Source organism: Pseudopipra pipra, chromosome 1 (assembly GCF_036250125.1).
Source record: "Pseudopipra pipra isolate bDixPip1 chromosome 1, bDixPip1.hap1, whole genome shotgun sequence".
Classification (NCBI taxonomy): Eukaryota; Metazoa; Chordata; class Aves; order Passeriformes; family Pipridae; genus Pseudopipra; species Pseudopipra pipra.
This window is the reverse complement of record NC_087549.1, coordinates 130614620-130639771: the sequence shown is the minus strand read 5'-3', so window position 1 is coordinate 130639771 and position 25152 is coordinate 130614620. Positions and strand designations below refer to the sequence as shown.

General features: G+C 42.2%; 1 protein-coding gene and 1 long non-coding RNA gene across 6 annotated transcripts; one reads left to right on the top strand and one right to left on the bottom strand.

Moving 5' to 3' along the window:
• Positions 1-7323: 7323 nt before the first annotated feature.
• Positions 7324-19481, top strand: ASB4 (ankyrin repeat and SOCS box containing 4). Of its 3 annotated transcripts, XM_064677085.1 has the most exons (5): positions 7325-7639; positions 11364-11663; positions 13656-14146; positions 15769-15882; positions 17544-19481. In XM_064677085.1, the coding sequence occupies exons 1-5, from the start codon at positions 7426-7428 to the stop codon at positions 17730-17732; spliced, it is 1308 nt and encodes a 435-aa protein (XP_064533155.1). In that variant the 5' UTR covers positions 7325-7425; the 3' UTR covers positions 17733-19481. The 3 variants fall into 3 exon arrangements, 2 of the variants coding, with proteins under 2 accessions (XP_064533165.1, XP_064533155.1); XR_010435487.1 differs by lacking the exon at positions 17544-19481 and having other exon boundaries at positions 7324-7639; positions 13656-14301; positions 15769-15830; XM_064677095.1 differs by lacking the exon at positions 17544-19481 and having other exon boundaries at positions 7324-7639; positions 13656-14184; positions 15769-15836.
• LOC135425147 (uncharacterized) lies at positions 14432-25152 on the bottom strand. 3 transcript variants are annotated; one of them, XR_010435489.1, is made up of 5 exons: positions 25117-25152; positions 24335-24497; positions 22883-22981; positions 22272-22394; positions 14432-16317 (listed from the first exon to the last, which is right to left on the bottom strand). It is a non-coding gene; the product is annotated as an uncharacterized LOC135425147 (long non-coding RNA). The 3 variants fall into 3 exon arrangements; XR_010435490.1 differs by lacking the exon at positions 14432-16317 and adding an exon at positions 20685-21803; XR_010435491.1 differs by lacking the exon at positions 14432-16317 and adding an exon at positions 20685-20882.

The following is a 25152-nucleotide window of genomic DNA, read 5'->3' as shown; positions in this document are numbered from 1 at the left end:
TGCTTCAGAAATGTTCTCGTGTCTCTCCCCATGCAAAAATCTTCCACCAGACTCAGAAAGAGAGGATAAGCAGTTTGCAGGCTCTTTTGCCTGTTCTTCTCTTGGAGAAGTTATATATTTCAAGCAGGAATAAAAACACCATTCTAAGTTACCATTTCTCAGAAGGTAGTATGTGATGGACAAGATTTGTACTGCAACAGAGTTATAAGTAGGTCGATTTTTTTAAAGGTTTGGTTATAAAGAATCTTCTTGAAATATTAAGAATTTTTTCCAAGTGCTTTTCAGTTTTAGATGCAATTCACCAGATCTTTGACATGCTTATATTGATACTAAAAGGTGTCAGATTCCCAGGGCTTTTGATACTTCAGGACTCCTTCTTATATTAGATTCTGGGTGTTGACAATAAAGAAAGCCCATAGTGTGCAGCATTGCATTTTCCTGTTTCTTACATAATGATTTGAAAGGAAGACCCCAAGTCATGATCTTTATTTTAAACTCAGGTAGAACTCTTGATGACTTAATTGAGAATATGGTTGGAAAAGAACAGACTATAAAAAGAATAAAAAAGGAGTTAAATGAGGACTTGGCCCAGAGAATAAAGGAGAAAAAAAAATAAAACAAAGCAAAAATAAAGCTTCCATCCAATCCCTAGACAAAGCTACTGAGAAAGTTGTGATTGGTCACTATGGCAACAGATTTTTAAATGGAAATTAAATGCTTTTCATACTGCAGGCACGTTTTTCTATACAGATCTAGTAAATTAAGACCTCATTAAAGCGAATATAACTTCAGAGTAGGTATTCTATATAATGTTGGAAACGGCAATACACAGAAAATCAAAATATAAATAGCTATAAGATTTTGATGTTTTTACCACATTACCGGTTCAGTCATTCAGAGGCTCAGGAGGTAAATGGTAGCAGTAGTTATTTTCTTTCCTCAGGGAATATTTTAATAACTGGTGTAAATCAAGGCCACTGTAAGCTTAAATGAGAAATATTTGTTTTTGTTTTCTTGGCTTTTATACTAAGGGACTCAAGATGGTGAATAAACATATTAAGCTCCATTCCATGATGCAAGAATCCCTCACAACATTGTCAAGGCTAAGCCAGCCTTGCATCTTTCATGCATATTTTGGATGTCTGTCAATAAGAGCTGGAATTCCTGCAGTTGGAGCAAGATTTAACCAGTCCAGTACCAATAAAATCAGCATTTAATATAATGTGCACATACCCATTTAGACTAACATAGCTATATTTTCACTTCTGCACCTATGAATTGGATGACATCCAGGAAAGGTAGATGGCAATACTCATAAGGAGCAAGCTTAACAGGTTGTGTTGATTAGAAATGTAGCAAGCAACCACTGTGTATCAGTGATTGATTTGTCAGGAAAGAATGGGAAGCAAAGATAGAAAACATTCATCAGAACCGTTGGCACGACCCCATGGGCACAGGACCATTATGAAGCTACCTCAGACATGCACTGTCCCTGCCTCTCTGCTCCCTCCAGCTGTGTTTGTGATGCACTGCTTAATTTGTGATATCTCCTCTTCCCTCTCCACTCATTCCACCCTTTCGGCAGATTCTTCCGTATGCTTTACTTTGGCATTGCTTCAAATTCAGTCCTTCAGAGCAGGAATAGTTCAAGTCCCAGTCCAGTAAACAGCTGGCTGCTTGATGGCTGTTCAAAGAATACCAGTACAGCTTCTGCTGAAAGTGTTTATATTCCTTCATATATCAGTATTTTGACCAAAAAAGACTGGCATTTTAGAGCATTTTCAAAACTGGAGATCCTTTCACACTTTGGCTGCTTGCCTGTGCTAAAACTCCTGTCACTTTTTTCAATACATATTTAATATCAAGGGAACAATTTAATATATAGGAACCATCTCCTAGACACCGTCTCAGCTCTGCACAAATCTCACTTTGGCAGGCAAGGCAAAAGTTGCTGGGAAGAGCCTGATGAGAATATCTTATCTTCAGTCAACTGCTGCCAGGGTTCAGCCCCAGCCAGGGAACGTGGCCAAGTAGCAGCAGCCGGGCATCAGAGTGGGTAGGGGAGATGCAGCTGCCTGCAAGGCGCTTTCTGTGGGCAATGGATTATTTTTGCTGTGAAGGGACACTTGTCTTTAAAGAACTGTTTCCCACAGGCTTCATTGAAACCCATAGTCCATGCCTCACTTCATCAGGAGGAAAGAAGTGGTAGAGATTCACATTCACATTTAAGTTTGATTTCAAACCCCTACTGTTTAAAATAATGTCAGATACTCAGACGTCAAGCTGCAAAAAATATGAGAAGAATTTTCCACTAAGCATAGATAGGCAAGATTTGTCTTCACCATGCCTTGAAAATACTGTCCATCTGATTTTAAATTCTGTCTGTGTGCATGCATCCTGTTTACAACACTCATGCCCTTTGATTCAAAAATAACCTTCAAGCGTTTCTCTTGGTAACTATGGTGTTTGTTTTAACTGTTTCATAGAGCAAGTGCATTTTGTGCATACTTTTTGTAGGACAAAAAACTAGTAATTATCTTACTAGTAATTTTTGAGAGATTATTCCTCATTTTAAAACATCCTAAATTCAACAGCTAACACTCTAGCATCGATAGCTAATCCAACCCTGAGCTTATGGACATGATAATAAGTAGACTGATAGCAGGCATTGGAATAATGTGCAGGAATAAAGAAAACAGATCCTTGAAGCTGAAGTTGCAAATAGCAGGCACAAAAGCCAAATCAAAACCTGTGGAAGGATGGGCAAAGCTTTTACCATGAAATCTTCAGACATGAAGCTCCATGAGAACTAAATTCTGGATTGTTGACATCCACTTTTGATTTTGTAACATGCATGTACCTTAAGGCTTAAGCATCTCACTTACTCCATATTTCTAAATGATACTTGCTTGACTGAAAGCAAAACCACAAGGCCCCAAATCTCCTAGACACACAGGTTCCCAGCTCCCAGGAATTTGACTTTCAGTGACTTGGGGAGTTTACGTCTAAATGCCTTTGAAAGTCTGAGACCATTTCCATCCCTAGCAAATGAGAGCTAAAGTGAAATAATACAACAAAGAACAAGAGGAGGATTCCAAACTAATGATACTAAGAAGGTTTCAGGTTAACCTGATACAGGGATGAATTTACAGAGAGGATTTTTCTCAAAAGATGATTTACAGCTGAGCACCTGGAGAAGATAGTTTGCACCTGGCACATCTGAAGAGCTTTATTCCTAATAAGAAATAAAGCAAGAAGCATGGAGAAGATTTATGTAATATTCACACTCAGAGTCAGCACTCTGGAAAAAGGAAATCAGATAAAATATAACGATGGCTAAAGCAGGCAGAACTGAAAAAAAAATCAATATTAATATTAGCAAAAAAATGTGTGAAATTAGTTAGTAAGAGGGCTGTGCTTAATCCATCTTGGGAACTGAGAGCTGTCAAGAAGAAAGAAGGGATATACTTGGCAACACAAGGGATATAAAAGGCAACGTTGCCCACGGAGTGGGCAGCAGTGTGGCAGACTTGGTCTGATGCTGCAGATGCTGTAAGGGCAGAACAAGGGGGTTGTGATCACTATTGCAACAGTATTTCTACAAGCATGCACTGTTCAGAAGAGATCAAAGTGTGGGATTAACTCAAGGATCTGTTTTTTGCTTCAGGCCCACAGATCTGACTTTCAGTACACTTCCCTCCTTAAGATGTAAGGCCTCAGAGCAGAACAGACAGCTTCACACGGAGGCTGTGTTACTGCTGCTGAAGCAACATCCTTCAGCCAGCCACCCACGGAGGGAGGGAATGGCAGAGCTGAAACCTCACTAGCCAGGTGTGTTAAGACACTGCTGCAAGGCAGGCCCACTCTGTAACTGAGGAGGAGAGAACGTTTGTGATGACATGTACATAGGTGACCCTGCATCTGTTGCTGACCCCTGCACCCCCCAGCACTGCCACTGGGACAGGGTTGCTGCAGAACAGGCTGTCTGGTCAGGGACTGCTGGGGGGCTGCCAGGATGTTCAGTATCACAGCTAGGAACAGCTCCATGGCTCTGCTTGCATCACCACTCTTCTTTGGGGAGCATTTCTCCTTTTGCTGACCTCCTGCCTGCCCTAGTGTACAGTTCAGGATGCTGGTTTTCACCTCCAAAACTCTGTTGGAGCTGGTCCCAGCGCTACAGTGAGTTATGTGGCTGCCAATAGGATATTGCTCTACAACAGCAAGTGCCAATGGAGGGGCCCTGGCTCCTCAGGAATCATGCTCTGCACAGCCTGCCAGCACATCTCTTCTAATTTTCTGCTTAACATTGTCCTCTTGTAAGCAGTCCCAACTCTGATTTTCATGCATACTCCTATGCCACCAATCATCCTTCTCATAATACCACCCCAGTGGTGCTCATGCACTCACCTCCATTCTCCTTCTCAGCTCTGCTGCTTGGTGCCCAACCTAGTAAAGGACATGGCCGACTGAAATCTGTGGAAATACTTCCCTTACCTTCAGTGGGCTTTAGAATCAGCCTGTCATAATGCTAAAGAGGGTCACCAGCAGCCCATTTGAAGCCAGGAAAAATGGTCCCATTGCCTAAAGTGGGAAGCAGAGTGCACTTCAAGAGGCTGTCTGATCTTCCCTTGTTTGCTGTGTGAACCTTCACTCCTGGTTCTTCTGTCCTGCTGTAAGCACTTTTGAGGGGCAGATCCAGCCTGTCCCCCTGAGGTGCAGGTCTTTGTGTGCTTGTGGTTTGTCCTGAAGTGCAGGTGTTTGTGTGGCACTGAGTGGAGCAAAAGGAGAGCTTGGGGGTTGGAGTTGTCTCTCTGGCAAAAACATGCCTTGTGTGAGCTCTGTAGTTTAGACAATTGAATTGATCCTAAATGTGGAAACCATGTTCTTTTAGTAGATACAGTGTGTGAATGCACAGTGCCCATAACAGTGGCTTCAAGTCTAACCTATAAATATCGTTAAATACTACAACTGTAATTTATATTAACCAAGGGATGAGCTATTGTTTCACAGGAAAATGTTCAGAATATTTGGCAGATGTAGGGCTTGGATGACATCAGTGCTGACTCTCTAAATCAAACTGCCACCTTGTGGTATGGTGAGGGAGAATTCTGCAGGAAATCACAAAGACAACAAAAATACAGATGCACAGTAAAAACTGATCCCTTTGCTCCCCCCTACGATTTACAGTGTTTATGTATTCTTGAATATGTTTTGATTATATTTCAGACAATCTGTTTCTGATTGCTTATCAATTTAAAACATAGAACCATTTCCTCATTCTTATGTATAATAGTACTGAAACAACCAGAACGCTCATGAGTACTTTCTGCAAGATTAGACCCAAATGCTGCTTACAGAAAAACACTAAGGGCTAAACATATCTACAATTCTTTCCTTTCTCTCTTTTGAACTTAATAATATTAAGAAAAATTCCTGTGAGAGTCAGAGCAGGGCCACGCAAATTGCTGAAGGTGAGCAAGTTGAGGTGCTGTTCTTTCCTGTGCGTGCTCTTGGACTATGATGGATGTAAGGTAATTTTAATCAGCTTTCTCTTTCACTGTGGGCAAAGCCATCACAAATTACTTCACCTTCCTTGTCAGCCAAGAGCAAGCACAATGGATCAGCAGATGTGCAGTAATCTGTTACAGCAATGTGCTTGTGCATCTCAACCTTCAAGCAGCAGACCAGCATGTGAGGTACCGGCATGACCCTTTCAGCTAGATATTCTGTCACACAATACTATTTATGGAAGATGATAGATAAAAAGCTAGTCCTTTTCAAATCGAAAGTGTAGCTGAGGTGAACAATTGATTACAGCCACGTATCAGTTCTTTGTGCATCCATGACTTTCCAGGAATATAGTGGTTTAAAAAAAAAAAAAAGTTGCAGGTACCAAGAAGCCTGTAACATCTGATGTTCACATCTTGTTCCTCCTCTCATACCAGACAAGCATCAACATTTTTTTAAAGAAGTGGAGGCATCCACTACTGAAAGAAACAAAGTAAGAGGAAGGCAATCCTGCAGGAGGGAATGTAAAGGTATGAAGATTCTGACTCTCCTCTTAAGACCCAGATGAGCTGCTTGGGACCTACAGCACCTGTTTTCCTTCCCACTGCATCTTTAGATTGTGCACAACATCAGGGAATTAGTGTTTAAAAATATTCTTCATCTAAAAGTACATAGATAGAAGGAACTCACAAATTTCCCAGTTCCCCACAAACTGCTGTCCTGTAACACCTTTGTTGAGCACTGGTTCTAGGAGAGGGCTGGTGAGCATTCCCATGGACAGGGGTCCTGTGGGTCCATACAGGGCTGTCTGAGGATTCTGGCCTCCAAAAACCCTACAAGAATAGCAGCTGCTCTGACTTCTACTGCCATGTGGCTCACATTTCTCCATTGGTCCACTTGGCTGCCAAATTCACAGGAAGGATAAACATGAAGCTTTCTTTATAATGGTTGTGGTGGTGTCCACTTTGCTGGGTGATATAAATCATGGGTAAATAGTCTCCTTCTACACGTGGTCTCATCCAGCAGCCCAAGTGGGTGCAGGTGTGAACCACTTCTATGTGATGCATGGTAGCAGCTCATGGTAGCCACATGTGGGTTTGCAGTACTGCTTCAATACAGGGACAGGGGACTGGCGAAGACAGCAGGAAAAGGCAGGGAAGGGGCAGTGTTCAGAGGGGGTTGGGGTTGTGAGGGAAAAGGTCGAATTTAGATGAAGGGTGAGCAGGGGAAGGAAAAGAGCCTATGGACCCATGCAGCCTCCTGTGCTTGCATCTGAGTTAACTCACACATAAGCCCCCTGTGGTGTGTGAGATCCCACACCTCATAACATGTCTGTACAGCTCTGCAGTCCCCTCATCCCAGCATTTCTCCTTACACTGTTTGTTACCCCTAAAACCAGCACTAGCATGCAGAATGCTGTCCATAACAGTGAGTTATCTCCCACGGGAAGAGTGCCTTGGGGATTTTTTAAATTTTTTTTTCTGAATTGCACTAGTTAAAAGGCATCTGCAGGCAGAGCATCACGTTCCATTGCAGCCAATAAATCAGCAATGGCAACTCTGAAAGGAAGTGCTTCTCTAGCAGAGAAACAACACCCAGGACTAGTGTCTTTTAATGTAAGCATTTGGCAGCAGCAGAAGGTAATCAGGTGGTTAATTAATGTGTATAAATGCCGTGGAGATAACTTTTATTTTGCTTTTATTGCTAATGTCTCTGTGCTCACTTTCATCAAAGGAGTGTAGTGATATCTAAGAGTGGCATTTCGATGCCCGAAATGCTCCTCATATAAATAGAACAAGCAGATCAGCATGACTGAGTGATAAAATTACCTTCTGATCTTCAGAAACTTCAGCATGCAACTGTGCTATAGGGACTTCAGAGTAACCCTCTTCACAGCACAAACAGATACATTTGGAAATGGATTTAAAGGAGACATACAGAGAGGGAGAGAATACAGAGGAGAAAATTACTCGAGCTGCAGCTGCTAAGTTGGTGAAAAAAGCTTTTCTTGAAGCCCTGAAGTCCAATGACTTTGAAACCCTGGAGGAGCTCTTGAGCCAAAAGAAAATAGATGTGGACACAGTGTTTGAAGTGGAAGATGAAAACCTGATTCTGGCATCCTACAAACAAGGTAAATGTGGCAGCATTCACCAGCCAGGAAGTAGAAGGGTTTGAGTGATTTTTGAGAAACTGTGGCTTTTTATCTCCTCTGAAGCTGCAGCATAAACCGATCCATAGGTAGTAATGTCTCAGTAGGGTCATATGGCCATGGTTACGGTGGTAGGGGAGCTAATCAGCTGTACCTGCTGGGTTTGATGGAAAGCAGGCCAGAGCCCAGCCTGAACCTCCATGCTTCAGGGGTGTCCAGAAAGAGGAGTCCTTTACTATTTCCTTGCAGAGAACTTAGGTGCAAACCCAAGAATAGATACATGTAGGCTAAGTGGGGTGTATACATTACTTGCATGAACCCGTACACATATACAGACTGTTCAGAAACACAAAATATTCCATGTCTTCCATTTTCAATTTACAGTAGCAGTAGAGTGAATTCTGCCTGGCTCAGGAAACCTAAGGAAATCCTGTGGACCTTGGAGGTTGCTGGATGGGAGGAGATTTATTTTTCCAACTGACAGAAAGTGAGGATGTGCTAGTTTATCAAAACAGAAAAATAATCTGGAAAAACCAGGAAAGACATCTGTTTCAGAGTGTAGAAAACCCAAACCAGTTCTCAGCCATACACTGACTGAGTTTCCAAAACCTTACAACTTAAAGCAATAAACCAAGTTTGCCGTTTGCTAAAATCAACACACTTCATGACCTACTTGCTAACAGACTCTCCATGTGTATTTAGCAAACAGTAATGATCAATCTCTGCCAGAAGTTAATCATATGTGGAGAAAAAGAGCTCCAGTGCCAGCAGCACAGCAAATGCACTTTCTTTTCTGTGGCATAAAGAAGGGACAATATCCTTCCTCTACTCCTTTTCTTTGATTACCTCTTATTTAATGATTGGCTCCTACTCTTTTGATTTCTTCAGAGTGAGGATGATGCAGTAATTATGCACTTCCCTTAGGGACAGTGTATGAACTAAGCCACACAGTGCTGAATGTATCTTAAAATACATCTTCTGTCCTAAGCAGGCTAAGATGCATTCTGGTTGTGGTTTAAGACTACAGGATTAATGCATACATTTTTATTTGTAGATCATTTAACTGTAAGCATTAATCTGTCTCTTTTGAAGTCTCTCCTTTCTCCAAAAAGTAGAGAGGTAAATGCACAACATGGCCTAAATCAGAGCAGTTTATCCACCTTGTCTGAAAGGCAAGAGGCACTCTATCAACACTCATGTAAATTTTACTTTTGTTTTGAATAGCAGATAACTGTGACATGAAAGAGGAATTTCCTTGAGAAGGAAGAGGGGAAAAAAATTCGTCCCTACCACATCACAATTCAGGCAGTCTGAGCTTTGCCATAGCCCTAAGCAATGAAGTGGAAAATAGATGTCATGGGTGACAGAGTGTCTTTGCTTCCTCTCTTCCAAAGAGGCTGAGAGCTCTCAAAGACACTGACCTTTCTTGTACCATGGCTTTTACATGTTTCTAACCAAAGAAACAGGTAAGCTGAATGAGGTCTCCCATGGAGCCCACATCTGCTTCCCGTTCAGTGCCTGGTCTCTGTTCCTCTGAGCTCAGAGATGTCTATGGATTTGGGCAGAGGACATGGAAGATGCTCCTTAGGATATCGAGCACAGTTCACCTGCAGCAGCACAGGCAAAGGAAATTAACAGTAGTCTCAGGCAGGAAAACTGTGGCTATAAAAAGTGATAACTTGGCTTTTAAAGATCACTTTCCTGCTGTTAATATATAATTTATGGTTCACATCTGGCCATAAATGTGAGACCCAGCTCTGTGTGGGATAAGCTGGCAGTACTCCAAAGCTCACTGGTAACAAGGGGGAATATTGTATGTGAATTTGGATAGGGAAGTGATTTAAGAAGCTTGCTCTGCTATATGCATAGACTTTGGGATGTAGCCCACCTACTCTGTGCCTGGTTTGAGGGCATATAATGAAAAGGTTGCCTTACCAGAGTTGCCAGTGTAATCTGCAGAGTCAGCAGGTTGAGTGTCCTCAGAGGACACTGTCACCCTGCTTGTGCACTCTGGTGTCTCAGAGCTGCCTGTTTTTGCTAGCTATTCACAGTGTGAGTTCCTTGAGGACTGGAGTTTGGTAGTCCCCAAAATTTGGTCCTAGAGTAGATGATGTCTGCAGTTTCTTCCCCCTATCTAAAAATATATTTGCAATTTAACTAGGAGGGAAGAAAAATATTAATCAGTTTCTCCCTGTCACCAGCACTTTGTTTTCTTTTTCCTTCTTTCATCTCTTTCTTTCCTCCTCATCTTCTTTCTATCTAATACAACAACCATGAATACTGTAAAAACTGTATCTATGTGACATTAAGGTTGAAAAACTACATAAAACTGGAGTCTAAAAAAGGAAGGTTTTAATTACTTTAACCTCATTATAGATCTTGAGTATTTTTTCTATATCTTTTGCATGATAACAGATTTCAACCAGACGGTCACAGGATCACAGAATACGCTGAGCTGGAAAGGACTCACAAGGATCATTGAGTCCAACACTTAGCCCAAATGTCACACTATGTGCCTGAGAGCATCATCCAAACGCTTCTTGAACTCTGTCAGGCTTGGTGCTGTGACCACTTCCCTGGGGAGCCTGTTCCAGCATCCAACCACCCTCTGGGTGAAGAACCTCTTTCTAATATTCAACCTAAACCTCCCCTGACACAACTTCAGGCCATTCCCTCAGGTCCTGTCACTGGTCACCACAGAGAAGAGATCAGTCATCCAAGGAGAAATAGATAAATCAAACCTAGAGAATTTTACAGGCACATTTTAGCTAAGATGCAGCTGCTGTATCTTAAATAAAAAAAAAAAAAAAAGGAAAGAAGTTTTAGATTTCTCCTGCCCTTCTGCGCATTATGGTCCTTTATTTTTTTTAAGCAAACGGTTATAGTTATCACTTCAGAGACTGTATCTATGCAGTCATTAAGCATGTAGTCCTATTTTGGGAACAAGTATTTCAGTGTTATTTGGTCTTACACTTGCTTGCAAGTAAACGAAACAAAACAAAAAAATAATTGTGAAATTTTCTGAGAAAAATTCAAACATTTTTGAGCCAAATTTCATGCTAAAGTGTCACTGCTTCTATTTGGCTCTTCAACATAATTTACATTAGCATTCAATCTTCTCCCTCCATACTCCTCAGGGGCAGTAGTTGGCAGGAGGTCTCTGACACAGCTGCAGCTACATTGCCAGGGCTCATCTATTAGCAATGCATCCCTGGTGGTCTGAATCCAGCTTCTAACATGCAAGATCCTGCTCTCTCCTACGCAGAAACAGTAGGATGAATTGTCTGTTGAGTCACCGTCCTAAGTAAATGCTGCCTTCTTAGTCTAATGCCACCTTCGTTCAGCTATTGGCAGGCTGAAGATCCCATTTCCCCCATATTTTTTAGGTGGTGGCATTTCAAACCCTTTAAGAATATTTTTTTATTTAATCTACACAAGTCACAAAAAAATCTAATAGCTTATTTCAGATTGTGTCTATTCTATGGGAATCATCTCTCCAAAGGGCAGGCTATTCATCACATATAGTAATAGTGCTTAATGAAAATGAAATTATGCCTGAGAGAATTTTGTGTGCACTAAGCTGGTGAAAATACAGTATATTACATCAAAACTCCAACCCTTCCTTCCCCTTCAATTATTCTCAGTAGGTGGATAGTCCAAAGAAAAGTGTTTGCCAAGGCTGGTAACATGTTTTCACTTTGTACAGGGTACTGGCTGCCTAGCTACAAATTAAAAATATCCTGGGCAACTGGACTTCATCTGGCTGTCATGTATGGACATCTGGAGAGTCTTTCAGTCCTCCTCAATCACAAAGCTACAGTCAACTGCCGGCCCAATGGAAAAGCTGCGATCCACATAGCCTGTGAAATGGCAAATGTCGAGTGTCTCAAGATCCTTTGCAACCATGGAGCTAAGCTGAACTGCTTTTCAATGAGTGGGCAGGCGCCCTTGCACTTCTGTACAACACAAGCCTCTATGCCTTGTGCCCAGCAGCTGATTTGGAGAGGTAAGGTAAAGCTCTGGAGTGTCTCTCATGGCATAGCCAGAGATGATGGGCATGGTCTGGGTTTTCTCTTGAGAGACAATTTCTCAAAGTAGATGTGTATTTATCCCTTTCATTCACAGCTGACTTATGTCTTCATCTCAGACTCCTTTTCCCCATCTCTTTGATCTGAGAAAGTTTTTCCCATTCTGTTTCCTCACACCATCTGTCTTTCCCTTTCCATGGCCACAGATCCTTACTCCAAGATTGTTTCCCAGTTTGGTGCCTCTAGCCCACTGCCTAATCAGTCCATCAACAGAAGAGCTCCTCTGAATCAAGGAGTTTCTATTTCTCTTGGCATTTTTTTCTGTTTTCTTCATCTAGGTTTAGTATTGAGCTATTGTCAGATGAATGGGCACTTCTCTTATTGTCTTTCTTGCTTGAATTTTCTTGATCTCAGTAAAATTCTTCTACTTGTTTTTAGATCTGGCCTTGAAAAATTGGATGCGGTTTTTCATACATCTCTTCATTTGTCAACAGCCAAAGTCCTGCATCTATGCAGGGCTTGGAGAAAAAAAAGGCTATTATATAAGATTTTTGTTTTCCTGGAATCAGATATGTTACACTGACGGTTATCTGTAACATAGATGTAATTCCTCCATAAATATATTTGTCAGACACTATTTGCTTAACAGAAGGATGCTGACTTGGGACGTCGTAAAAGAAACACATAAAAGATACAGCAAAATCAGGCAGTTCAAGTATTTAGTTACAAACAGAAAGACCGCCCTATTTATCACACTCTGCCATGGCAAATACAAATGCTTTTGGGCTTTTTTCTACATGTGTTGTTATTGAGGGCTTTTCCTGAGATGCAGAGCCCAAGTATGCTTTGTGGGCAAGGCAATCGTCAGTCATAAATGAATAACAACATTATTTTTCTTCTGCTGGAAAAAATACATATTATTTTGTTTGGTAGAAAGGAAAATAAATGCTGCCAGTTGTATCCTGCCCAAAGCAAACAGTCCTGACAGCAGGAGTTGAATTTGCTATGATAGAAAAGCTTAAAAGTCAAATGTACTCTTATGAAACACATCATAGAATGAATGCAAGTGAAAGGATGTATTCTGTAGGCTTTCTCCACCCACCCATCCGCAACAGTATAATAGTACTTTACAAGCCACCCTTCCTCACAAAGCACTCAGTAATCTCAAATCTCCATATGAGCTAAGTGTTGGGACTCCAAAAAAGATGGAAAAGGTCTGGAGCAGAATATGTCAGGTATGCGCATTGACACAGCAGCACCCCCCAACAGCCAAAGCCAGGGTTTCTTTTGCCCCTGGTACCAAAGTTCCCAAGATGCATCTTCCACCTGCCATTTCCACTCAGTGGTGTCACACGAGATCCATTCAGGTCATTGCTGTTTGACCCCCTCTGGCTGGGGTGACTTGCTAGCCAAGCAGTGCTGACCCCGTGTTCGGTTACCACCTCCAAACTCAAACTGCAGATGCTCTCTCGGGACATCGAACACGACTAACACTCGACATGGCTTAATAACATTAGCACTCAAGTTTTCCAGCTCAGAGGTAGTTTCTGGCGCTGCTTCCTCCCTCGCAATCTTTGCACGGTCTTAGTTGTGAGGGGCCGGGCCCGCCTCTCTGCTCGGCAGATGGTGCTGTTGCTTCAGCTGCAGCAGCCGCTGGGCACAAGCGGGGCCGTCGGACCCGATCCTTTCTCCTGCAGTTTTTAATTTGCAGGAAAAAGCATTTTACACAGATAAGGTCTTCTTCCAGCTCAGGGTCAGGCTATCACATCTGAAGCTGGATCCAAGAATTTGAAGTTACTCCTTGAGGGCTTAAGAGATGAACAATCCATGGTATTTGCATTTTCATATGTGTCATTCATGCCAGTTACCCACCGTGACCTTCTCCTTGGGAGTGAGGGCTCAGTCAGAGAGATGGCCAAACGAGCATTTCATTACCTTAATTTTTTTCCCCCATCATCTTTTGCTGGCAGGAGCAAATGTGAACATAAGAACAAACAACAAAGATGAGGAGACTCCTCTGCACGTCGTTGCTCGTTTGGGTGTCCCAGAGCTCGTGGCCTTTTACGTGGAACAAGGAGCACACATTGATGCTCTCAATGCCTATATGGAGACTCCCCTGGCCTGTGCAGCCTATTGGGCCCTTCACTATAAGGATCAGATATACAGCCAGGATCACCACCTCATCTGCCGGATGCTCTTAGACTATAAAGCTGAAGTGAATGCTCGTGATGAGGATTTCAAATCACCGCTCCACAAAGCTGCCTGGAACTGTGATCATGTCCTTCTGCATATGCTGCTGGAGGCAGGAGCAGAAGCAAATATCATGGATGTCAATGGCTGTGCACCCCTACAGTATATCATAAAAGTGACATCTGTGCGGCCAGCTGCTCAACCAGACATCTGCTACCAGCTGCTACTGAATCATGGAGCAGCTAGGATATATCCTCTGCAATTCCATAAGGTTAAGGATGCCTTTGTACAGTAGCGATATGGAGAGAGGTGATGTCTTGAACAGGAATGGGATGAGAGACATAAACTTTGGGGTTTGGTGGTATCTGGATTTACTGGAGTCCTGTCAATGTCTGAAACATTGTGAGCTGACCTATTATAAGAGTGGTATGATTTAACTGAAATGAAATTACAGTTACTCATACCAGAAACCAGATGCAGATCCCATTTTTGCTCTTAACCAACCTGAAATACCAAACTCTAAATGCCAGTTCAAGCCTAATTTTTCCAAAGCAGATTCACCTTCTCATTTCAGAAAACTTATATCCCTTTGTCAAACTTGGCTTCATACAGGCTTAACTGAGTTATACAAAATGCATATTTCATGTCTCTACCAAAGATTAGAGATGAAATCACTTGATTCAGTTTGTCACATCTGACCTTTAAAAATCTATTCAAGTCTATTCAAAATTAAATACATCTCAATAAAGCTTTGGATTATTCCCAGGAAATGTGAGAATTAAAGGGAAATGCTGGCTCTGGGCTCATAGGTGACTAAAACAAAACAAAAAAAATTACAAGATCTCTCCTGAAAAGTTTTTAAATGTCTGCAAAACCCAAGGAAGTGACAGAAGTACCTAACAGTCTTAATATACTAGACAACCAAGTAAGCTTGCTGTAGTCAGGACTTATTCTCTCTCACCCAATGCCCTGAGCAACATTTTGCGGTTCCTCCACTGTAGATAGAAAGTTTTAACAAGCCAAGGAACCAGAAGCCTTTGAATAAAATGCCCAACTTTTGGTTGTGCCCTCTTGAACCCAGGATGAGTGGGCCCTGTCTGTAACAGAACAATGCTTTCCTAGAGCTCATTTGAGAGCCAGGTCTGGGGTCTCCTCTTCCTGCCTCTGCCTTTCTCCTGCTGCATGAATTGTGTGTCTCTTCCAAACCAACATTTGCCCATCTATAAAAATTGTAGGATGATATTTATCCCAGAGGGATGTTTTGTAGTTTTGTTTGTGAAATCTGGTGACTCTGTGGGACAAAATTGGGTGAATGCAAAGTGTGATTCCTTACGGGTGAGTGATAATAGACTTTGGATTTTTTCCCTATTGAGCTAAAGTTACTGGGCAGAACAATTGTCTCAGGGGCCTTGTGTGGCTTGAAAACCTTACTTCTGACCTGTGTTATCTCCTGGTCTTCTTTTAAATTTTGCTGTAGCAATGCATTTTTGATTAATATGAAGGGATTTTATTGTGTTCCTGTGCTGCATGACCTGGAGCAAGGACTCTGTGCATGGCTTTGCCTGGTGTCAAGTCACTCAGCCCAGCTATGAACAAGTTATCTCTAGATTTGGGTGCTAAAGCCCACCCCAGCTAGACTGCTCCAGAGATCTAAGCCAGTACTTCTGTATGGTGTTAAACTGGGATATGCACACCTCCACTAGGGACTAGCCTGGGGTTTCTTGCTGAACTTGTGCTGAATAGTGTAGAAGGGCCTTGTGTCTTTGCGTCTCCAACCTTATCCTCTCATAATTCTTTGGCTGTGTCTGTCTCAGTTCGTTGCACAGTGCCAAGCATCCAAGCTAGCCCCAGCTTCTTGGTGGTACTTATGGTCTCCATGCATCCTGCCTGCAGGTGCTACAAGCCTGTCATTCCCATCCTAGAGCTGTGGAGGTCGTTGTCAATTCCTATGAACATATCAAATCGACATCTAAGTGGAAAGCAGCCATACCTGAGGATGTCTTTGAGGTAAGCTCTCAATGATTTGTAACTGAGTAAAATCCAAGCTCATTATTTGCGTAACTCATATTCAAACATAGGAAAGAAATAATGCTTTTGAAAGAGAAGAACATCTCAGAGGATTTGGGACTTCCCCATTTAATATCGCTCATTTGACAAAAGCATATCATTCACTGAAAAAAAGACATATTTTTGAGAAATTTTCATTGCAACATTATCCTTTGGAGGACCCCCTGTCAATGGTGCTGCAGAAGCTCAGATGTCCCTGTATTCAGCAAGTGAAAAGATTCTGGCTGTATTGGTGTTTCTTCAGATTTGTCAATGTATATATTTATATACTTTTTAGGTCAGCAAATGTTTTAAAAGTGCCACATAACATGGGGATGATTATGTATCTTTAGTTTCTGTTCCATGGGTCAGGTTTCTGTGAACAGGATGGCTTAGCTGAAAATGCAAGGAGAATTTAAATTAAAAATAAGTGATTAAAAGAGGAAAAAATGTGTCAAAAGGCAAAATTGTGGGACAAGTTACATGCTTTTACATAATTATCCCTTTAATTCAGAAATCCTCATAGTCCAAATATTCCAGTTTACAGCTAGGTTATTTGTTAATACTGGACTTTTCCAAAATTTTAAAATCAGTGCTGAAATGCAGTAATATCTGCTATACATTGCCAGTAGGTTTAGGGAACTCCATCTGTATTATAAAGAAGAATTATATTGCCAGAGAAACTGTGAGATTTTGTTGGGGTCAGATTTGTTCAGAAAAAAAAAATCATTTTAGTGAAAACAAAATTAGAAGTTAAAGGTATTTTTTCACCCTAATAACAGCAGCAACAACAATAATAATAACAGTAAAAATTTTTATTCAAACAAAAATATTAATCTGAAATTTTGGGACATTCTTATTTGGAAAAGGTCACAGTTCTATTTCTTTGTTGAGGTTTTAATTTTTGTTGTCAAAGATGAACTTAACATGAAATTGAAGAAAAACTTTTGTTGACACAAATGCATACTTTACTGTACATAAAGTGTAACCTGAAAATAGGTGTAACCAGGTCTATCAAGTAACAAGATTACAAAATAAGGTCAAGTCACATGTAGTCGCATGTATTTACCATTTGCTTTGGGGTTTTTTGATGTTATTTGTAAGTATCTGCACTTTTCTGCTCATGGGGATGCAATTTCATATATTCCAGAAGGCCTCCGGAGCGATGAGTAAGACTAAAACTACTCTGCTGTTTACAGCCCCAGTGAACTCACCAGTACCACTGGCATTGTGCTGCCTCACTGCCCCGTGGTGAGGTTTAGAGGATTAACTCACCCATGTGCTCTGACCCTGGGCATCCTGCAGGGTCTGTTCAGTCCAAGACTTACACCACAGAGGAACACCCTCCTCAAAATGATGGATAAGGCATATCAAACCTGCAGACCAAACCTAAATATTTTGTCATTGTCTTTCACTTAACACTAAATATTTGAGGCAAGCATAAGAATTTTGTGCAGGCATTTTGGCTAAATGAAGTCCCTGGTTCTTGATGTGCCTTCAAGCGACAAGATGGCAGGCTGTGCTTTTGACCTTGTTCTGCCAAAGGCTACATGTGGGCAGGGGAAAGGGGAGGAAGAAAAACACCCTCATTGCCCTAAAACACGTTTGTGGCTTTTTTACAGCGGCACCAGGATTTCTATGACTCTCTGTTCACCGTGTGCAGCAATTCCCCACGGTCACTCATGCATTTGTGCAGATGTGCGATTCGGGCGATACTGTCAGAAAGGTGCCATCGGGGAGTGCCCTTGCTCTCCATCCCTCTGCCCATAAAGAAGTACTTGCTGCTGGAACCGGAAGGAATCATCTACTGAGCTGCCATAGAGTGGACACTGGTTTCTCCCTTCCCGGATCCATATGCCTGTGCAGGGTCCTGGAGCTCCAGACACAATCCTGACACAGCCCTCTGTATGTGTCCATTTGCAAGCCAGCCTGAAGCTGGGCTGGGATTTACCAGCTCTCCTTGGAGCTGCTTTCTTTCCCTACGCCAAGAAATCACAGCTGCAGCTGCAGTTTGCACTGGGGAGGCAGAGCTGGAAAGGGCCCCTGCTGCAAACACACATGGGCACATACTGCCATGCTTTGTTTAGCCTAGCTTAAATCATGCTGCTGCTTCCTTCAGTATTTATTCCACTGCCTGCTAGATAGCGTTAGATTCAATCTGTACAACTTTTGATACTGTTTCACTATAATCTTCTTCAGCTGTCCTTTTGGGAGTAAAAGAAAGGATACTGTCAAAAAATAGGACATTTATTAGAGTCACAGAAATGTTTTCCCAGAAAGAAATGGGCAAAGTGCTTTAAATTGTGACCACAGACAGGCTTTCAGTAGTTTCTGTATATTCCTGTTGATTGAGTCTCAATTCAATGTTAATTCACTGTTCACTACACCTGTCTGTTTCTTATAAAGCTTTGTCATAATTGTAAGAAATTTTTCCTTTATCAATCACAGTATGTAAACAGGATTGAATTGTTCAGCCCTGGAATTTTTGTACTTTGATATTCAAGCCCAGGTAGCTTTTAGCACGTGGTGTCTCTGTTTATACTCTCATTGTGACCAATGATAAATTCACATCCCGGTGTCAAGAAAGTCAGGTAGAAAAGACTTGCCCCTGCAACCTGCGCAGCTGTACTTATGCCCATCACTATATCTCTCAGGATGGTGTTGGATGTGATCTGGGAAGAATATGAATCGTTCTCTTCATTGACTATAAAATGAACCAAGCCTGCTAGCATGCTCTGCACCTCAGTTTTGGCAGCTAAGTGCAAGTGAGAGGAATCCCACTTTAACCAAAAGGTGTTTTGAAGATGAAGATATGTTTGCTGGGCTGTTACAGACCTGCCAATCCCCCTGATCTGAAGACCCTGTGCTTTTGGACCTGACAGCACTGATTTCCTTTACTTCTGGCTGAGCTGCTTTCTCCAGTCCAGAAGGATAAAATGCAGGGCAGTGACAGTTCACACAGCAAGTATCCCACAGCAAGGGCAAGTGTGTGATCTGACCTACAGCTAAACTCCATTTTTCTTCCCTTTTTTAGTCAGATGCAATCCATCTGGGCTGTTTCACTTTTTTTAGACCCTGGCAATTCTGGGCTCTTGCTGGAAGAGGGAGGGGAGCTGTGCCCACCATTGGGAGCCAGTAACTCCTGACTTCTCATTGCACCTCTGACTGTGAAGCTGTCATTCCTCATTGCTATCACTTTGTCTTTGCAAGAGAGGCCCAGCCAAACAGGAGCAGCCAAGCTGTTCAAGTGTCTCTGTGTCTCACAAAATGGCAATAAGCTTTTGAAGAAATGTGCAGATTATTTAGTGTTACAAATTGCTTCTCTTTCCTTTCATCTCAGTTTTCATTAATGAAAGCTTCTATGCTGTGTTAGGAGAACATCCAATTCATGGGTCTGCCTATGCTTAGCTAGACAGCAATGAAGATTGCTATTTAGCAGTTTCCAGTTCCAATAAGGAATTTCAAAGCCAACACAGACGATGAGTAAATGCCTTCTTATGTGGATAAAACTGTAATATGGGTCCCTGTACGTCAATAAACTGATGAGAGATTTCCTTACAGCTGCAGAGACATGTCTGTCAGAGACATTACAGTAGTTTACCACTACAGTCCCTGAAACAACATCTCAGCCTTGGCCATATTGATCACCATAACTGGTCTACTCTGGCCTCAAATCGGGAGGCCTGGAGACACACCATCTATAACGCAGCTGATGCCTTTGAGAAAGCACGCAGGATCACCCTCGAGGAAAAAAGGCAACGCAGAAAGAACCGTGTATTGCAGAATACACCATCTAAGGAGTCTTTCTGCTGTGCCTTTTGCAATCGGATATGTCTGTCACGGATTGGCCTCATAAGTCACCAGCGCGCCTGTAGCAAATGTGGATAGAGCCTTCCCAAATCTTCGTTCGCGAAGCCCAGCCATGATGATGATGAGTTTACTGGGCAGAATGATCAGCATCTGGGGCAGGTTGTCTATTGAAAAATCTGCTTGAGTTACCTCTAGTTCAATGGGATCAAATGAATTCTGCACTGAGGAAAACCAGTGAATTTGAAAGGATAAAAAAGGGTAGGTTATCTAAACCCACTGCTTTTCTAGGTGATGTATCTATCTAAGTCAGGCATGAGGAAGAGGATTTGCCAACTGGTCAGGGTAAGAAAGCATTTGTTGCTTTCTAACAGTCTGACAATGGGGCAAGATGGGCAGTCCAGAAGAGACAGATGGAGGTACATGATTTTATTGGGAATGTGTCCCCATGCTGGCTGCTTCTGAATTCTGCCTCTGGAAGAGAGATGTTTAAGGCAGAACAATAGCACTGTTTTCTGACCTGTCTTAGCCAGGACTCTCTTGCTGAGAGGGAAATAAAAAGGCTGTCACTAGTGTTCCTAAATTCCCTCTGATCCTCCCCTTCTGTAGCGAACATGCTTAATTTTTATTCTGTGGGCACCCAGGCTCACTTCCAAGCTTTGTACCAAGCAGGTGCCAGATTATAGCCATTGTGGTATCTGACAGAGAGTACAGTGGGATCAGTCTGATTATAGTCATAGGAATTTGCAAGCTGTTAAAAACACTGGAGAATATCCCAGTCACAGAAAAAAATGTCCTGATTGATGCACTTTAATTGCTTCTGTTGTTGAAGTTAGGAAGACCAAGAGTAAGTAAACCTTAGTATTTGTTAGTATTTTTAGCATTTTTTTTCCTCAAATGCTGTACTCTATTCCTACACACCGGATGGAGTAGCTCATGAGAGGAGTGGGAATACCTGATATTAAGATCATCTTTTATTAAATTCATGGGATACACAGTCTTATTATTATGACTTAGTGGAGATGTCTTGAAATTTCATACTGCCATATAATTTCTGATCATGCTTTTATGTTTTCAAAGATGCATCAGACTGGATGGTTGCACATGGAAATAATGAGAGACCTCTACACCACATGTTTGAGCACAGTCATGACCTAAAAGGACAGAAAAATGTTTTCAGGGTTTTTTGGTATCTTCTGTGAAATGAGAAGATTGCTTTTTGCCATTGGGCTTCCCAGTAGAGATGTAGCCATGTTTGAAACATTTCCACTGCATTCCACAGCCTATTAGAATATTTAAAGCACAGATGGGCACAAAGAATGAACTACACTTCCTATTGGCAGCTCTTTCCCACAGCTCCCTTAATGACTTCTCAATGGATAACACTGGGATTCTAGGGTTTGGTTCTCATGCTTTTTTGGGAGGTGTTCTCAAGCCACATGCATTGCGGACAAAAAAAGTTCCCCCTTCTATGACTGTAGGGATGCTCTGAGTGTGTTTGTGGGCCAGTGCAGAGCCATAACTCAGCTGTTCATGGAAATATGAACATCCTCTTTGTAAAGTGCTCTTGCAATAATTTTAGACTTAGTTCCTGATGCCCTGTTGGATTCGGGTTGACTCAAAACTCCAATAATTTGTTTGTGGAGAGTCCCTAAGTGAACTGAAGTCTAACAGCATTCAGGACTGTATTTCCCTGCAAAAGCTTTAAATGTCTATTCATACTTAAAATAGAGTAGATACTGGGACAATGAGTCCAAAAGAGGTTGGCTGATTTAGCTCTCCAACATTGCTGCCTGTCCTGCCAACAAGAAGAGGATCCAGAGCCTGTAGAGCATCATCTCAGGACATTGGAAGAGAAAGCAGTAAATGTTGACCAGTTCCCGCTCAGCCTTCAGCCAACATTTTTAAAACTTTCACTATTTGTCCTTGAGACAGTCTAGTTTCCCAGTGCTGCTGTTGGCAGTGGAATTAAGACCAGAAGGTTGCACAAGGCTGAAAGATGTGCTAAGTAGATCTTCTCTCCAGAAAGGGGGCTTTGGATAAGTATCAACAGCTGTTCCACATACAGAGTGGTCCTAGAACATGATACCGGGTTTGTCGATATGTTCATTACTGGTACTTAAAAATCAGTGTCACCCACCTCTACTCCAAAAACAAGCTTCCTGATCAGAATGGCTGAATGGTAGCAATACTCAGCCTCAGGACCTTCAGCACAAGGGGATGCTGCTTCCACATCCCTTGCTTTTCTCATAATGGACTGCATGAATATGAGTTTGCCTTATAAAGAGGAAAAGGTTCAAAGCCCAAAGCAAAATATAGGGCATTAGGCCACCTGGCACAGGCAGCCAGGACTTCATGTCTTTCTGTCCTTAGCATTTGCAAAGCCAGCAGAGAAAGGGGTTGGGTTGTCTGTGTCCCTTTTCATGCTGTTATATGGCATTGTCACTAGGGCTCTGTGGAGGATGATGAGGCTGTCTGCATCATCTTGTAAGGATTTGGACCAAACCTCGTGACTACATGAAAGCAGAATAGTGTTGAAATACCTGTTTTGATTCTGGCAGCTCTCCATGGGTCTGTGCACACATTGGCAGGTGTGAGGAGACCGGGAGAGATCCCAGTCAAAATCTTTGACCTGGTTTCAGTTGGAGTTTTCAACACAAATCAAGCTGAAACAAATAAGTTCCCATAAGTGTTTTGGCATCAATGAAATTTTACTTATTCACAGACACTTACCATCTTGAAAAAGCATCTCCTATCTTTCCATGGGGCAATATCTTACAGCATATACACCAGTTTTGACAGAATCAAGTTAACTGTTGTGAACATGAATTTATACAAATCTCCCAGGCTGAGCAAGACTGACTATTTTTGTAAAATGCCAGGAACAAAAATATTAAGCAGCAGGGGAAAAGTTCTGGTCAGACATGAAAGGTGGCAGCTTTACTTTTAGCTTCCAGCACTGCTGGATCTATTAAATGTTCACAGGGACTCAGCTCATTCGTATTTGAGGAAAGTCCTTTGAAAGCACACTAATGCTTCTGGCAGCAGATTTTGCTCATGGGACAAATACCTTTAAATTAAACATACAAGAGTTCAATCTTCAAGATTGAAAGGAAGATTGAAATAGTTTGGGGTGGCCTATGCTATTATGTACCTTTATTAAACTCTGAGAAGCCAAAGAGGCATGACAGGTTTTCAAGGTGCTGGAAGGTTTGCAGGGCTCTTGAAGGGCTGCTGTTGCTTTTCTGAAACACTACAAGATACAGATGGGTCAGATGCAGCAATATTTCCATTTACTTTCAGGATATGGCAGTAGAATTTCCCTGTAATCCCTAGGGTTTGCACTTCTACTAAATGATAGTGCAGAACATGCTATTAGCAGAGATGCCAAAGCCTAGCTAGTGTCTGACACCTTAACCTCCCCAAGAATTATATTAAAGTAGTGAAAGATCCACCACAGGCTCTATTTGTAGAACGGCAGGGACCTCTGGTACAGCAGACAAGTGGGTCAGAAAAGATTGCTATATACAGCAACTGTCAGATGAAATCAGTTGGCTGGTCAGAAATTTGTTTCTTACTATTTCTGCAAATGCATCTCAAGCTTCCTAAGACACAAAGTGGAAAGAGATGATGAATATCATCCATTCCAATGACCTGTTTGATTTTAATACACAGTTAACATTTTCTTAGCATGTGGCAGCTGTGTGTTGACCTTTACCTTGCACAGGCACCCTATGGGGTGCTGCTAAATTACAATTAAGGCATTCGAAATGAGGACACCAGGGCATGTGATGATTTTTACACCACTGATGAACCATTCAGTTCTGTTCTTTCAAGCTGGCACTGACTAGCAATGCTGGTATCGGCCTTTTGCCTGGTGCCAGAATCACACCATGCTTTAGCTTCATAACAGTGCAGTTGGTGTGGTTGCTCAGGCTGTTGATACTGCAATTGGCGCTGAGTTATTTTATGCCAATAGTGACTGTACATGTGGAGTTGCACTGCCTCAGTATAGCTGTAAGCTTGCTGGTTATTTGTGGGAAGGAAGGGGTTTGAATCCAGACAATTCTGGTTGAGAACAGGGATCTTTAACTATTTCTAATAACCCTACAAAAATCACTAATTGGTTAGAGACTAAGAATATATCACTGCTAAGGTCTGAGGAAGAAGGTGCAGGAACAAAAGAGCAGGAATACACACAGAAAGTCTAAAACAATGCACTATAAAAGAGCGGACAGAACTGTGTGCCTTATAAATATATGGCCATTGGTTCACACTGTATGAAAACACAGACATTGCTGCAGGACAGGGTAGTGCCTAAGCTGGCTACAAGCACACAGCATTCTGGAAAGCACCGGCAAAGAGACTGCAGTCAGAGCAAAGCCATTTCATGGCAAAAAGTAATATTTTAACATTCATGCAGAGAAAAACTGTCCCTAAAGACCCAGTGACAGCAAAGTCCACTGAATTACACCTACATCCCAAAGGCTGAGTCAACCCTTTTGTGAGTCTATCCTGCTGTTTCCAAGTTTACTTCTGGGGAAAAGGTGTGCAGCTGTCCTGAACTCAAGGGCACTCTGTCAGCCTGTGTCCATGGTGACCATACCTTGTGGTGCCAGCAGCTCAGAACGATACCTTGCTGGAAATTTTGACTTCAGTTTGTCATCTGGTTCCATTTCTCCCACAGTCCTGACCTTCCCTTCACTGAGGGTCTTTCGAGTGTCTCAATAAACCTGAGAGAGTTGCCATCCACATTCGAAGGTGAAGTTCTACAGCAAATTAGAAAAAGAATAAAAGAAATTAAATGTAACACAAGACAATTAAACACTGTTTACTTAACAATGAGAATCAGCACTTTGAGGGCAGTGAACTGTGACTTGTGATACTTGAATGTTATTATACCACAAGACTCCATTTGGTCACAGTCAGCGTTCCTGTATGCCCTTCCCCCTCAGGCACACTCAAAGGCCTGTTTCTGGCACAAAGGATTCATAAGCCACCAGTGTGGGCTGCAGACGCTCTGTGGAGAGCAGATTCCTACTGCAGTGACTGCAAGTTCAAGGCAAACCCAACCATTTTCTCCTGCACTTGTCCTCAGGGACAGCTGACGACTCTCAGGGGAACCTTAACAATGGGCAAATAAACAGACACATATACAACCACAGCCCAGGCAGACATGTGGCTTTAGCAAGCTTGGATGGAGGCATCCAAGAGACCCTGACTCAGCTGCAGAGAGCTGGATCACAGAGGTCTCTGTAACCCAGTTCTCTCCTACTTTTCTTTCCAGCTGTTTGAAGTTCCACTGGTACCTGACATGTTGTGCTGCAGCCATCACGGTCCCCTCTTGTGGGGCACCTGACACAGCACCTCCGTGCTTTTCAGACGTACCTGAGTTACACACTTGGTGTCCCCTTAAGCTTTGAC